Source organism: Lampris incognitus, chromosome 8 (assembly GCF_029633865.1).
Source record: "Lampris incognitus isolate fLamInc1 chromosome 8, fLamInc1.hap2, whole genome shotgun sequence".
Taxonomy (NCBI): Eukaryota; Metazoa; Chordata; class Actinopteri; order Lampriformes; family Lampridae; genus Lampris; species Lampris incognitus.
The window spans coordinates 29,240,082-29,256,560 of record NC_079218.1 but is presented as its reverse complement, the minus strand read 5'-3'; the positions used below and the strand labels follow the sequence as shown (position 1 = coordinate 29,256,560).

The 16,479-nt window shown below is 40.6% G+C and overlaps 1 protein-coding gene across 1 annotated transcript in view; it reads left to right on the top strand.

Moving 5' to 3' along the window:
• The window catches only part of LOC130117212 (glutamate receptor 3-like), a 119,521-nt gene extending 103,526 nt beyond the window's left edge, over window positions 1–15,995 (top strand). The window contains exons 13-16 of the mRNA XM_056285386.1: window positions 1,066–1,313; window positions 2,099–2,213; window positions 13,760–14,009; window positions 14,548–15,995. Of these exons, the coding sequence (XP_056141361.1) occupies window positions 1,066–1,313; window positions 2,099–2,213; window positions 13,760–14,005 (609 nt within the window). The 3' untranslated portion in view covers window positions 14,006–14,009; window positions 14,548–15,995. The remainder of the gene's footprint in view (window positions 1–1,065; window positions 1,314–2,098; window positions 2,214–13,759; window positions 14,010–14,547) is intronic.
• The last annotated feature ends 484 nt before the right edge of the window (window positions 15,996–16,479 follow it).

Sequence of the window (16,479 nt, the reverse complement as noted above, 5' to 3'; positions counted from 1 at the left end):
AGCATTTTTTTTTTGACGTTATACAGCTATGTAAGAATCTGAATTAGGGGAAAATATAGTTTAACAAACGGCACCAAACTTGCTGATTGCATTTCTTCAGAGTGGTTGTTCTCAGTGTTGTCTTCGTCACTGCAAATAGTAGCTCCTGTTTACCAGGCTAGTGGCCTTTCCAATTTTATAGACACTGTAGGCATGATCGTACAAAGTTACGCCCTCGGAGACATTTGAAATGATGAAAACTTTCATCCCAAACTTTTCTCCCGGGCGCTCTCCACCCCCTCCTCTATCTCGCTCGGCAGAAGGTCACATTAACCCAGTTTAAAGCAGCTTCCATATTTGTCCTTCTATTGTAGACAGCTGTGTACTCCGGCTCCCTGGTGACCAGCAGTCAGCCTCTCACTGGCCATTTTTAGCAGCGTACCACATAGGGCTGAACTCAGAATGTCATTTAGCTGCAAAAAGAGTCCCCTTAGCTTGTTATTCGTAGTTGTAGGTAAGGTTAATGGGGCTCAGTTAGGACACCGCGGTGCTAATAAACTCGAATCAACAGACGTTAGCAGGTGCCGTCATCTTGGCGTGCGACTTTAATAGGAGGATGCTGCAGTCCTGTTTATAACTCATGAAAAGTAGCATCTTGCAGATCTGTGGGATGCCCAGTCTCTGTCGAAAATGTGCTTTGGGCCTGAAATGCAGGAGCTGTGGGCAAGTTGTGTGGTGATAACAAAGAAGTTGAATTAGGAGTAATTAACATTTTAAATCCTTTTAAGTAACCATGAGCATTGCGACTCAAACTGTGAGGTAAGTCGGTCGGAGGTGTATCCTCTTGATAAGAAACTTGGCCTGTAATATGCTTGCAGTGTGCTGCCAGACATTCAGACTTTAGGCGGCCGAGATGTGGCCCAGCGCTACAGCTCCATAACTGTTCTCATTGCATTTAGAAACAACTCCTACATAATGTCTCTTGCATGTGTCTGGTGTGTATATGTTTGTAATTTGAAAGCTGATGGTATTTTGAATTGCATCACTGACTTGACCTTTGTCTTCTTTATCTCCTCTTAAATGCAGCGCTCCAAAATAGCCGTTTATGAAAAAATGTGGTCATACATGAAATCGGCTGAACCCTCAGTGTTTGCCAAGACAACACCAGATGGGGTTGCCCGGGTACGAAAGTCGAAGGGCAAGTTCGCCTTTCTTCTCGAATCCACAATGAACGAGTACATAGAGCAGCGGAAGCCTTGTGACACCATGAAAGTGGGCGGCAACCTCGACTCTAAGGGCTATGGTGTGGCTACACCTAAGGGCTCTGCATTAAGGTGGGTGGGATAATATAACAATATCCTCCATGTTGTTATAGTATTCCACCTACCCTGATGTCTGCTTTTGTCATTCTCTTCTTCCTCACTCCTATTTTTTTTTATTTTAGCACATGAATGAGTAAAGTATTCTGAGTTTATTTTTTTCCTTTCTAATTCAATGTAGACATTCAGCTATTTTCTATTATGTTCTACCTATCTGGTTTGTCTCTATTTATATTATTTTCTTCTTTCTAAAGGAAAATTCTGTTGGTATATGAGTCACATTTGCTAATCCATCTGAATGTTGATGTGCACCGCCGCCCTTCCCACCCTTGTTTGTTTTGCTCTGTTCCCTCAACTTTTCCCCTTTTGCCCCCCGGTCTCTGTGGTGTCCCTCTGGCAGTTTTGCATTGCTTCTAATTTGACACAAAAGTGTATTTCTTTACTTAACTCGTTATTTCAAATGCTGATCCGTCACTTGTGATGAATGTTAACGTGCATGCTGGATGCTGCTATTTCCACTTCTCTAATGACAGAATGTCCCCATCCCGCACACTTCAGTTCTGAGCAACGCAACCTTCCATGCCACCTCTCTAATATTTAACACTTTCTTTACTGTAAGACCAAAAAAAACCACATCTTACCCTTTCCACACCAGTGAAATTCTTTACCAATTTGTCCTCTCCGTGCTCCCTTTATGAACCATTGATATTTCTCACTATTTTGACTATTACTAATATTACTATATTAGATTTCTCACGGACCTGTTCATTTACTTACAAGATATGTTTTATCGTTTCAAGAAATGCTGTTAACCTGGCAGTGTTAAAACTGAACGAGCAGGGCCTCTTGGACAAATTGAAAAACAAATGGTGGTACGACAAGGGAGAGTGCGGCAGCGGGGGAGGTGACTCTAAGGTCAGCCTCAATGTCACCAAAGTCGGGTGTGCTAGTCTAGAGTAATCGGCAAGACTGTCATCACTGACAATACTGTGTAACCTTTAGGCCCAAACAAGTCACCATCCTATAGATTGTTGGGTTTTTTTTTTTGGTTTTTTTTTAACTTTACTATGCAACTAGAAATAAAACTGGGAACCCTTTACTTGGCTAATGGAGAAAATTTCAAAATGCATTTTCTAGTACATCGCCGTGATGGAGAAACACGAATTATAGCAAATGGGTTGAAATCGATTGTCATCCCTGTCAATCTTGTTCTGTTTCTATGGCAACGTGAGCGTGATTGTTTTAGAGTCGTTTGTTTCTGGGGCGGCACGGTGGCGCAGTGGTTAGCGTGGTCGCCTCGCAGCAAGAAGGTCCTGGGTTCGAACCCCGGGGTTGTCCAACCTTGGGGGGGGGTCATCCTGGGTTGTCCTCTGTGTGGAGTTTGCATGTTTTCCCTATGTCTGCGTGGGTTTCCTCCGGGTGCTCCAGTTTCCTCCCACAGTCCAAAGACATGTAGGTCAGGTGAATCGGCTGTACTAAATTGTCCATAGGTGTGAATGTGTCGACCCTGTGATGGACTGGTGGCCTGTCCATGGTGTCTCCCCACCTGCCGCCCAATGACTGCTGGGATAGGCTCCAGCATTCTGTGACCTCAGTTGGGATAAGCGGCTTGGATAATGGATGGATGGATGGGTGTTTCTGAAGAGGCTGCCATGTAGCTGGTTTGGCCTGTAGTTAGGAAAGACAGAAAAAATTAAAACCTTTCCATCTGTTTTTTCTATCTGCATGCCAAAAGGATAGAATGAATTATAGCCTGAGGATGTTCCACATGATTTGATTTTTTTTTCATTTTTTAACAAATGAACTCATCAAAATTAATATAAGCCAATTGGATCTCATTTAGGTCGAATCATCAGTCACCTCAAGTTGAATGAAGTATGCACTCTCCGATCTGCCACGTAGCTGATAGGGCAGGCGAGGGGAACAGCGTTGGTCTTGAGGGGACTAAGCATTGCAGGAAAACGTGAGAATTCTAATGAGAAAGTGACACCTAATGGTCCAAACGCTTGTCTGACACCAGCCTCCTCTCACTGAAGATATTTTGAGCTGGTCACCCTGACAGACTCCTTTGATTGGTCTTAACTCTTAAGACCAGTCAAAGTCTTTCCATGGCCCCTCCTGACCTGTGAAACCCTTAAACTTGAGTGGAGAATATGATCAGGGGCCCCATTTCAAGCATACTCTAATATTTAACTCTCACCTATATTTTGAGATCACTTTTCTACCATGCGGACTCTTACCTTCCAGTGTATAATAAAACTCACCAGCGACCTCGGAATTTCAGTAAACATTAAGTTTCCTTCCCCGGTGGATTAGCTGTCATTGATCGAGGCCCTTCTGCTTTTTCACGGCGGGCTTTGATTGAACGCTGCAGGCATTTTAGCATTATGTATTTATACTTGCATGCCTCACACTGTTTTAGATGTGCACGTCAAGCCACAAGCTGCCATTTGGCTTGACGCTCCCTTTAGCCAAGATCCTTTTTTTTTTCTATAGATATTGACATTAATGTGGATTTCTACCCGTACCACGTTCCCAAGACCAAACTCGATTGACAAACCCTTTGTATAAATGAGGCCCCTGATCTTGTGTTTTTGACACCAGAGCACAGTAACGGCCCGACTGGGGATCCAACTTCTCCTCTGCTGTTCGGCTTGCATCATCGACTTCAGTACACTTGGCATGTTGTGAAGGAGGAGACTGGCTAACTTTGTGGTTGTGTAGACTGTAGTCATCTGTTCCTGAGTGAGCAGGGCATGGATACTACCAGCAGAGCAACACAAAGCAGCCATCTTTTCTCATGAGCAATTTGCCTCGGTTATCTTGGTCACTGGAGGGTAGACTGTTGATGTTACGCTATCTCGCCTGACTGCCAAATTTCTTTGTCCTTATTTCATTCACAGAAATGCATGTGTTGGTAATCTAACAAGTTGTGCTTGAAATATATTGTATGTAACAACCACTGAGATAAGTAACTCTCTTATTTACAACATGGTTCATGATCAGCTGAAGATTAACGTCAACTGGTTCATGTCTGAATTCATTCGATACCCATGTAAGTTGTATGTGAAGGGACATAATGAGACTGTTAAAGAAATTTCAGTGCCATTTTTTGTTTATGCAAACTTACCCAAAGCAAAAGAAACTTCAGACAGCACATTTACCACAAACGTAGAAGTATTCACAGGTAATTTGATTCATGATGAGATGACGTAAAATAGCGACATCGTTTTACATCATCAATTTTCTTACATGTCTTTTACAATCGTTAAAACGTACAGTATGTGATGTATGTCTCGAGATTTGCCCATGAGAATCAGTAATTTGCATGAGTTGAACAGATGCTGTTAGTTGTTTTTTTTGTACATTCATTGTTTTTCTGTGGCTACAATTATCAAGTTTCTGTGTTCGACCATTTTCAAATATATAGATGAAAGAAGGGGTGAAGTGATTAAATATACTGACTATAAAAAAGACTTGAAGGTTAGCATTTATTTTGTTGAGTAGGTTTTCTAACAAAATATGTTTACCAACAAGACAGATTTTAGGGGGAGAAAAGCTTCATCACAATCAATGATAACATTAATTTTGATTCCTGCAGCTGCATTTGATTTCTGATATTCGTGATGATTTTATATTTTATTTATAATTTTATTTTTATTTTATTATTTTATATTTTATACAGTTTTGCTTTTTGTTTTATACATGCATATTTTTCGTAAGGGAAAACAGGGTTGGGTGGGGGTAGGTAGAGGTGCTGTACAACATCCATGACCACGGAGCTTAAAGGGGAATACCACTTGATTTAACCGTTCACGTTATTCATCACGCCAAGGATGGTTGAGCCAGTCTTTGTGAGCATAAGCAGAACTTTGAGCTCTGATCTAAACTATGGCAAGGCCCAACAAAGTCTTTATTTGTACATCCAAAGCACTTCTGTTCATAGGGCATTGAAATTTCTGTAATATGAAATGAGACACGCTAGCTATTAAGGCATCAGAAATATGACTTCACAAATATATCTTGATTTTCATTTTAAGGAAATGAGAAAAACTGAAATGTCATGCCTGACAAAGTACATGTAGCTTTAGCTTCCCTTAAGGCAAATGTGAAATCTGTTAAAATGTCTTTTATTGCTTCAGAAATAGGATTTGATATATGATTTTATATATATAACTTTGTTAAAAGAAACACTCAACGGTAGGGAACGTGCTCAACAAATAAGGAGCAAAATAATCCAGTGAGTCAAAGAATTAACTTGACCCCCTGGATTTTATATATATACACTACCGTTCAAAAGTTTGGGATCACCCAAACAATTTCATGTTTTCCATGAAAAGTCACACTTATTCACCACCATATGTTGTGAAATGAATAGAAAATAGAGTCAAGACATTGACAAGGTTAGAAATAATGATTTTTATTTGAAATAAGATTTTTTTTACATCAAACTTTGCTTTCGTTAAAGAATCCTCCATTTGCAGCAATTACAGCATTGCAGACCTTTGGCATTCTAGCTGTTAATTTGTTGAGGTAATCTGGAGAAATTGCACCCCACGCTTCCAGAAGCAGCTCCCACAAGTTGGATTGGTTGGATGGGCACTTCTTTGAGCAGATTGAGTTTCTGGAGCATCACATTTGTGGGGTCAATTAAACGCTCAAAATGGCCAGAAAAAGAGAACTTTCATCTGAAACTCGACAGTCTATTCTTGTTCTTAGAAATGAAGGCTATTCCATGCGAGAAATTGCTAAGAAATTGAAGATTTCCTACACCGGTGTGTACTACTCCCTTCAGAGGACAGCACAAACAGGCTCTAACAGGTACTATTTAATGAAGATGCCAGTTGGGGACCTGTGAGGCGTCTGTTTCTCAAACTAGAGACTCTAATGTACTTATCTTCTTGCTCAGTTGTGCAACGCGGCCTCCCACTTCTTTTTCTATTCTGGTTAGAGCCTGTTTGTGCTGTCCTCTGAAGGGAGTAGTACACACCGGTGTAGGAAATCTTCAATTTCTTAGCAATATCTCGCATGGAATAGCCTTCATTTCTAAGAACAAGAATAGACTGTCGAGTTTCAGATGAAAGTTCTCTTTTTCTGGCCATTTTGAGCGTTTAATTGACCCCACAAATGTGATGCTCCAGAAACTCAATCTGCTCAAAGAAGTGCCCATCCAACCAATCCAACTTGTGGGAGCTGCTTCTGGAAGCGTGGGGTGCAATTTCTCCAGATTACCTCAACAAATTAACAGCTAGAATGCCAAAGGTCTGCAATGCTGTAATTGCTGCAAATGGAGGATTCTTTAACGAAAGCAAAGTTTGATGTAAAAAAAATCTTATTTCAAATACAAATCATTATTTCTAACCTTGTCAATGTCTTGACTCTATTTTCTATTCATTTCACAACATATGGTGGTGAATAAGTGTGACTTTTCATGGAAAACACAAAATTGTTTGGGTGATCCCAAACTTTTGAACGGTAGTGTATATATTTTTCTTTTAAAGACAACGGAAAAATCCATTATTGCCTTGGCATTTTTTATTTGTTCGTTATAAGTCCCTAAGTAAAGTTCCTAATGAGCTTTCAACCCTTACTTAGTCTTTCCTCAATAGATTAGTGTGTGTTACTATGTTTGCTTTTCTCCTTTTGTTTTACATTTTACTATTTTGTTAATATTGCTAGTAGCAGTAGTAGTCATAGTATTAGCATTAGCGGTATTTGCATTAGCATATGTAATTTGTAACGGTCGGCGCAGAATTAGGAGTACATTTCTCTAGGTTAATTTAACTAAAATGCAGCTTTACCCCCATTATGTCTTCCTTTGTTTATCTTTATGGAGCCCAGTTACACCTGAGCAGTTTTAAAGGAATGGTGATGGAGCATTTTGTTGCTGTAAATCAATGGTATTCCCCTTGAATGTAGCTCCCTACCATGATCTGATTTCCAATCCTGTGGTTTGGGTGTTTTGACAAACTAAACTCATTTTCCTTTTTCCACCACTTAAGTCTCTTCATAACAATACAGCATCCCTAAAACATCAAGTTAGCCAGTCTCTCAGGTCCACATCCAAACTCAGCTTTAATTAGAGGGGATTTTTTTTCATCCATTGTCTATTAGTTGGTGATCATAAATATCACTGGACTGTTGTTTTATTTTTAGGTGCACTTCCAGCTCGAGGCGCTGTCATTGCATTTTTATGTATAAGAATTTATCTCTGCTTCCAGTGTATATTTTGCTGACTTAGGTCAAAGGCAGCATGTTTTCTAATGAAGGGAGATACTGCAAATAGTTTTGTTTGCAAAATTGGGACAGCGTAGATGCTTATCTGTGAACCTGGGTAACATTGAGGAAAAAGATGTCCTGCATCCTCCACCTTGGCTGATAAATCTACAGACTGGGTGGTATTTACTGAACAGCAGATTGTTTTTACTTCATTGGCTATGAAAATGCTTGAGTAAGATTTTTTTTTCTTTCTCTCTACTGACACAACTATACAGAAATGCCAAGATGACATAACCTACACTGGAAAAATAAGTGTAGATTAGCACAGTATATAACACTTAATATCCAGGGCTGGATCATGGTCCCATTAGGCCCCCAAGTACAGCTCATGGGGCACATACCATACTTTGTAGTCAGGGGTCAGCAACAAAGTATTCAAGAGCAAAACTGTCAGCAAGTCAGACCCACACACCATCATCATCATCATGATAATCACACACACACACACACACACCATCATCATCATCACCATCACGATGATGATGACACACACACACACACACACACACACACACCACACACACACACGCATACATACACACCAACAACAACAGACCATCATTTCCACTCAAACACAGACCCACACAATGCTGTACCAGAACAAAGACACTCAACACGATATGAAGAGAGATGTGCTACTACCATACAGCATCTAGGCCTGTGCCTGACTAACATTAAAGGCATAGACCACCGAATAATCTAAATCTGGCAGCCGTTTTCTTACTTTGAAAATAGTCTAATGGAAAAATAAATTAACATTCCACATTGTCGATCCCGTACTGGTCCCCATACAAAAATGAATGGATAAGATAGGACTCAGTCAATAGGCTCAAAAGCCTAAGCTAGAGTGACTCCTATTTTTTTCCATTAATTCAGACCTGGGAAACATGGCTCCTATGGAAAAAATCTGGAAGAATATGGACTTTTTTTCTATTATACTATTTTCAAGGTAAGAAAACAGCTGACAAAGTTCGATTTTTGGGTTGTCTATGCCTGTAAGTAGTAGCTAGTTTAATGTTTCAGTCTTCAGAGTAGCCTAATGCAAAAGATTCTATCAAGTCAATCTTACCTTAAAAAAATGACCACAGAGGTTCGGGTTGATTCTCCTGAGCTTTCCTCCCTGACACCTATGATGTTGAAAGATGATGGCCAGCTTTCACCCAGGATGTCACAAATGGAGTAGGGTCAAAGATAGCTAGCTAGTTAGTTAGTTAGCTAAACTTTAACAAGGCAAAAGTTAGAAACTATTTAACGTTAGTGTTCATCCGTAGACACTTGACACAATCTAATTCAGATACTCTGAAGGCAAGAAATAAAGTGTGTTAAACTAGCTAGATAGCTAGCTACAGTGTCTCCATTGATTTGTGTGATGCATACTAATGAGGACGCGAGCCACTGCAATGATGGGAGAGAGGCAGGCAGATGAGACGTTCAACTAATGTCAAGGTTAAGAAATGGTATGGTCCACTTTAGGGGTATCTGAAATCCTATTACAAGATTCTTCCAGGCATGCATGTGGGAAATATATTGTAATATTTATGATTACAGGTAAGAAAGATATATAAATGTTATCAAAATGGCTAGCTTTTCAAAATGGGCAGCAAGCTAAAATAAAGGGATAGCTAGTTATGGTAAGTCAAATTACGAATGGCTTGCCATAGTACGACACCCTTCAGACTGCCATGTTATGCAAAATGAACTGGCGTTTTGGTGATTGTTGTATCATGCCACAGCATATTGTAGCGTGCTAACCAGTGGCTCAGTTGTACTGAAGCATTGTACTCTCTGAGAGGCTCTCATTTTAGGGGCCCAGGTGTTATGCTCGATGTATGCACCAAGGGGCCTGGGAGCCCTAGTGGTCAACTAACACTGTAAGTACCCAGTGGACCGGGGGCCCTAGTGGTCAGCTCACACTTAAAGCACCAAGGGGCCTCACACTGTAAGTGTGGAGGGGCCCGGTGGCCCTAGTGGTTAGTTCATGCTTTAAGCGCGGAGGGGCCCAGGGACCCTCACACTGTATGTGTCAAGGGGCCCTAGTGGTCAGACCATGCTTTAAGACCCAGGGACCTAGGGGCCCTAGTGGTCAGCTCACACTTTAAATGCCAAGGGGCCCTGGGGCCCTTACACTGTACGCACTGAGGGGCTCTAGTGGTTAGCTTACGTTTTAAACACCAAGGGGTCTGTGGGCTCTCACATTGTAAGCACTGAGGGGTCTGGGGGGGGCCTAGTGGTGAGCTCATATTTTAAACACCAAGGGGCCCAGGGGCCCTTATATTGTGGGCACTGAGGGGTCTGTGGGGCCCTAGTGGTTAGCTCTTGCTATAAGCACCCAGGAGCCTAGTGGTCAGCTTGCGCTGTGCGCATTGAGGGCCCTGGTGTTCAACTTCCTTCAGAAGTCTTGGGCCACACACTGTGCGCGATCTGACGCTTGGAGGCACCCTGGCAGTCCAAGGCCCTGGGGCACTGGCCCGATCCATATCCATAATTGTAAACAGCAGAGCAATGACAGGCACGATAAACTTAAAGAATCATTCTCAATGCATGTTACCATTGTGTGATCTAAATATAATAATGTGTGCTGGGAATATAAAGTGATCCGTTGATAGTGTATGAGCATGCACAATAGGTCCAGACAGAATGTCTAGTCAGCAGTATGTATGTATTTTTTGGACATTGGACATTTTGGCCACATTTATATTATTGTTTTAGGGGGGGATTTTGTATTATATACAGCCCCCTGAATTTCACCACAGAGAGCTGAATAGTTTCACACTCACAATGATTTTTCTCCCTTTTTTTGTTGAAATGCCACACAAAAACTATTTAAAAGTTTATTTTGCATGTTTGTGCAGGCTGATCCTGCCCTGTATGTGTTGAAGTAAGTTTACCTGTTATTCCTGACTGTACATCAATAATCCTTAACTCTCCTGTAGGTTCCACAGGGAAATTCATTGGGGAAGAGATTTGTGTGAGTCAGAGGTTGCCTTAGAGTAAATAGGGACTCAGTGTCTTGCTCAAGGACACATCGGTAAATGCCTGTTCGCATCCGTTTATCTTTTGTAGCTCATGGGAGCGATTCACAACGGACCCTAGTCTTCTCAGGAGTCTCACAGAGATGTGTAAAAATGCAATGAAGTTGTCCCATTTGCTGGAAGTGCACATGAAAATAAGATAACAAACTTTTGTTTGGTGTGTCTACATTTCACAACACACTAGGAAATGGATTTGTCCCCAAGCATCAAAGACTTGTTTCATCAAGATTTTTACCCAGCTAAATACTCGGGGCACACTTGTACATTCTGTTCATCCCAAATGAATGAAAGAAGAAAAAAAAATTAAACCTCGTCCGTATACTTTATCCAAATACCAATATAACATGAAAAGTACGAAAATATTAAACATCTTAGAATTTGAGATCGTCAAATAACTTTGAACATGGTACATTAAGTTGAACTGCCCTCTAATGAGCAAGTAGCTGTAGCATAGCAATAATTTAGCCTACAGTAAAGATGCACTTGGCTTCCAAAGCTAGTTTGTTTGTTTGGGGGTTTTTTTGGGGGGGGGGGGGTTGGCGATGCCCCGAATTTGCACTGAATATTACTCTTTTCTGAGGGGGGTGGGGGAGTGGAATTTAACTTTGCATAACTTTGTCCTTCTTCTGACATCTTTTTAGTTTTGCCATATGAAGTCTCCAAAAAAATATGATGTTGTACTTCATTAGGCGTACAAAGAACACAGTGGTGAATACAATATATTGTGGATGTTAGATTACAAACTCTGATGTTTTTCTGAAAGAAAATAAGCCTGGAAATTAGCAGTCAAGTTGGTTGAGCGTAATGTCTTGCAAAACAACACCCCCCCTCCGAAAAAAAATGTAAAAAAAAAGAAAAGAAAAGAAAGCAAAAAGAAAGAAAAGACAATTGCTTTCTTGATCGAGGATTTGGATGTGTTGGGAGACTCCATCCGACATCATCGTGTGGCTGCTGATGATTAAGATGATTCATCCTCCATTGAATAGACTGATGCAGAGCAGCATGCAGATGTGAAAATCCTGATTTCCTTTACTGCAGATAGCCAGATTGACATTCATACTGACTCCACGACTGTAGTCAATCCGTCGTGTTTGGGAATAGGATATGAAGCTACTTTTTTATTTTTGCTTTCTTGATTTGTATGAGTTAAAAAAATTGCCTTTGTGCAGAAATCATCATGGGATGATGCCCCTGTGGTGGCATATATATACTGAAGGGGTGATTTTGTGAGACATTAGCTACCCCAACTACAGCCGAATTGGACTGCTATATTTATAGAGATATACATATTTTTTGTTTGTTAGTCAATAAAGGGTTCCTGTTACAGTAGATCCACCTTGCTAAACAGTTAAAAAGCTGCCCATAGCAAAGAAAAAAATGTGCCTGTGGCCATTATTGCACCTGTTTTAATTGTGGAAGGCTATGCAGCAGCTTCTTATTCTGCAAGTTGAAAATCTTTTTCCTTTTTCCTATATATTGATCAGTGTGTGCCGATTACTCAAAGCGATAGATGTAGGGTCTGGCATTACATAGAGTAGACACGGTTCATGAAAGGTCACAGCTAGTTTTTTTTTATATATATATATATATTTTTTGCCTGCTATCTGTGATGTCTTGGCCAGAACCCTACTCTATCGCTTTGTACAGTGTAAAGTAGTATAAAAAGTTGAATAACATAAAATAACATAATAAAATGTTATTTATGTTATTTCCCACGTGAAGAACTCCTGTAAACCTTGCCGTATTGAAACTCAGTGAACAAGGCATCTTAGACAAGCTGAAAAACAAATGGTGGTACGATAAGGGTGAATGTGGAACCAAGGACTCTGGAAGTAAGGTCAGTTGCTGCAGGTCTTTTTACACTGATTGCAAAATGCATTTTCACTTAAACTGTTCACATGCATACATCTAAAGCACACCCTCTGTCACACACGTACTGAATGATGCCGCATTTCTGCTGTACTTGCTAGACTGACATTTACAGACGTGAGGAAAGCATAGAGCACAATTGCTTCACCTCTCTTGCACATAGACTAAATTATTTCCACTTGGATCACAATTTATGACATATCAAACAAAGATTTTATCACTGTCTTGCCAGTTTGCCATTCTACCTTATAGAAGAGGTCCAGCATGCCAAATTATTTTTTTTATCTCCATAAAGTAGAATCATGACAAGTTGAATCACAGAATTGTAACCATTATACTGCTATTCTGTTGACCAAACCTCTGTTGAAATTTAGTTTGTTGGTGTTGTCGCTCATTTGTTTTTGAATTGAGTGTCTAAGACTCCAACGAGCATCCTTACGTTGACCAACTCCAAACTGAGCTTTGAAGAGCATCTGGCCATACTGCGGCCAAGTGCTGTTTGATGGTCACGTTTGAACGGCAGGATGTCACTATCAGGATCATTTACTGCTCATTTGATCATTTCGTAGAAATTAATGATCGGCTGGAAATGGCCAGGCAAGGGCAGGGAACCACCGTTTATGGTCCTGTATGGAGTTCAACATATTGATGGACAGGCTTCAAATGCAAATGGCAAAACTCTCATAAATGAATTTCAATGCTAGTGTTTGGCTTGTAATAGCAGTAAAATGGTTCAGTTCGCCCTCCACAGCTCGCTACTCTGAGACTGCTAGATGCAGCATGTTGAAGATTGAAGTTGAGACACTATCCTGGTGAATATATATATATATATATATATGGATAGGGCTTACTGTTTAGACCTGTACAACAATGACCGCCTTCCTTTAGAGGTGGTCTCACAAAGAGACCTTTCCAACGGGGACGATAGAGCCTTTCTCTCTACATTCACCGCTCCAGCTGTTAGACTTGGCCCTTTCCCTCCAGCTGAGACGCCAGTTGTCACATTAAGTGCTAATTACCAATCACTTAACGAACCAACCTGAGTACACCTCAGCTTTTATCCAACAGTGTCCCAGGCCTTTGCTGGCTCGTGTACTAGACACACATGGGTGTTACTCCAATGTAAAGTTAATCACTAAAGCGTGGTTGTCCACTAGAGCTGGATTTGAGTGTAGGGTTTCTTTTTGGTGTGGAGCTTTTTTTTCTCTTTTTTTTAAGTCAGTCTCAAACTATCAATGGAAAAAAAAAGAAAAGCTTAACTTTGTTCTTTACTTCCCCCAGGACAAGACAAGTGCACTAAGCCTGAGCAATGTGGCTGGGGTCTTCTATATTCTAGTTGGGGGGCTGGGGCTGGCTATGACTGTGGCTCTCATTGAATTCTGCTACAAGTCACGGCAAGAGACCAAGAGACTGAAACTCGCAAAGAATGCCCAAAACTTTAAACCGGCTCCTCCAGCAAACACCCAGAACTTTGCCACGTATCGGGAAGGCTACAACGTGTACGGGACAGAGAGCGTTAAAATTTAGGGGGGTACGTCCTTTTTAAATATTTTGTTCCACCCTCCGGTTGCTGGCAACCACTTGAATGCATGTTTTCTCCCCATGTCACCTGAAATACAAAATGAGATCACAAGTTCATGGTGGTTTTCACGTAATGAAATCTCGATAGATGCAGTAATAAACATGTTTTTGTTGTTTTTCAGCCAAAAACAGTTCAACTCGTTAAAAAAAAAAAGGCACATTTCTAATCCTTATTCTCTGCATGTGTTTGTGGGATCATCATCATTCAGCATCTCTGATATATTCTCTGCACCATTGCACTTTATCACCTTATTTTGCCTGTATAAGTCAATCCTTGTGTGTGTATATATACGTGTGTGTATATGTGTGTGTGTGTGTGTATATATATATATATATATATATATATATATATATATATGAAGATGGCTGTGTTGTAGTGATGTTATTCTATGTTAAGTACACTGAGAGAGCCACGACACTGGAGTCAAATTCCATGTTTGTGCAAACCTACATGGCCAATGAACATGGTTCTGATTCTGAATGAACAGATCTACAAGACCTCCCACTGGTACGTCAGGATGAAGACAGACAGCCTCTCTGTGTGTGCACACCACACACTGGAGCCGGCATCCTGCAGGCAAGAGACGTGGTGATCAGCTCGGATCCCAACCCACTGTCACCTACTGCTTATCCTGGGACACCACGCCTGCCACCATTATCGAGAGCTAGGACACAATAGGACTTGTGCTTCTGATAATTATGGGACATGCCTCTTGTAGTGCCTTATGGAGCATTTAGCGTCATGGCAATGCAATTCAGATTTAATTTACTTGAAAAAAAAAGTGTTGGGGGTGGGGGGAGACTGTGGTACACCATTGTTTCCGAATGAGCGTTAGATCAGCTGTTGTAAATTATGTGAGGAAGTTTTATTTTCATTTTAAAAGAAGCAAGCCATGGTTTTGCAGTCAACTCATCCTGGAGTACTTAATAAGTTATCTGACACATTTAGACATATGTTTCGTGGTGAAATATTAAGTTGGATAGGTGTTAAGCTATATTTAAGTGTGATCAAAGTCATCGACTTATTTTATGACGGGACTATTTTCAGTGTCATGTTTAGGACAAGCACCGATCAATAAGATAAGATCATTTAAAGGGAACAATATTTTACTCATTTTTTTTATTCAGACAATGTGGATAACTGGAGATCTGTGGTAAAACCGAATTGCTTAGGTGCCGTCGTCAATTTTGAAGTCGCCATCATGCAAATGTCTTTGTATTCAGTTAGATGCTTTGGTTGACCTCTACCATACTGAGATCACGTCATGACTGCCAACATTTTGAACCAAGAACCATTTTTATTGAGATGAGGACAGCTTTTAAAACACTTGGTGCCATATTGTTGAAATGTTAGGGAAAAAAAACAATCCCTCAGAGAATTGCTTCAGCAAATAGTGGAGTGGTTCATTTTACGAGTTATATCGAGTTTAAGTGATTTTACAGCCGTGGATGACAAACCTATAGCGGCTGTTCTTATTTAAATGCAACATCTGCAGTCGTCAAACTCTCAAAAAAAATTATAAATGTAAACACACCATATTTGGACGCAGTACAACTTTCTGTGTCTAGGTACACACAGAAGATGAATTGTAAATTGACCAAAAAAAAAAAAGGGGGGGGGGCCCAGAATGAAACAGCTTGTGTCTGTTTGTGTGAAGGACAAAGACAGAAATGCTGCAGATAAGATGCGCATACATCCAAGTCTATTTCCCCTAAATAAAATGCATGTGAATTTGGTGATAGCTTTACCCTACTGCAACCTAAAATGGACCCTCGTTAGGTAAGCCTACAATCACATTCAATCCTGTCTTTTTTTTCCCTCTTTTCTCCCAATTCAATTGTAACTGCACCTCAACAATGAGAGTTGCATGTTTGGGAATAACTAACCTCTGCAGAGAGGTCATGTACAAAGAATTTTATTACATTTCCTAAATAAAAGCAGGTTTGTATTGACCTTGTGGTGTGTTTATCTATTTATTCATTTAGATTAACGCCTCAGAAAACATCCAGTTTAACGTTAGTGAACACCTTGCAGCAGGAATTCAGCCCCCCCGACACCAACACAGGATTATTTATGTTGAATTAATCAGCTGTCCAAACACATTTCAGTCAATCTCTGATCAGTTTATAGGGATCAGTTTATAAGGTTAATGGAGCTCGCAAATTTGTTCTTACACACACTTTGAATTTTGTAACCTTCAAGTTTGTCCTACAGACAGGAGCACCCCCCCACACACACACACGACTAGTAAAGACATCAGTGTTAGCCATGTTGGTGTCTAAATTCAGGGGTTACCCAGGCTGACATCTTCTCTGAGACAAACTGGAGAGCTAAAATACTCCAAGAGTGTGTACAAAATTAATTTATGTGGAAGGACATTTCATAAACGAGGGCCAGCGGTCTTACTGAGGATCCTCCT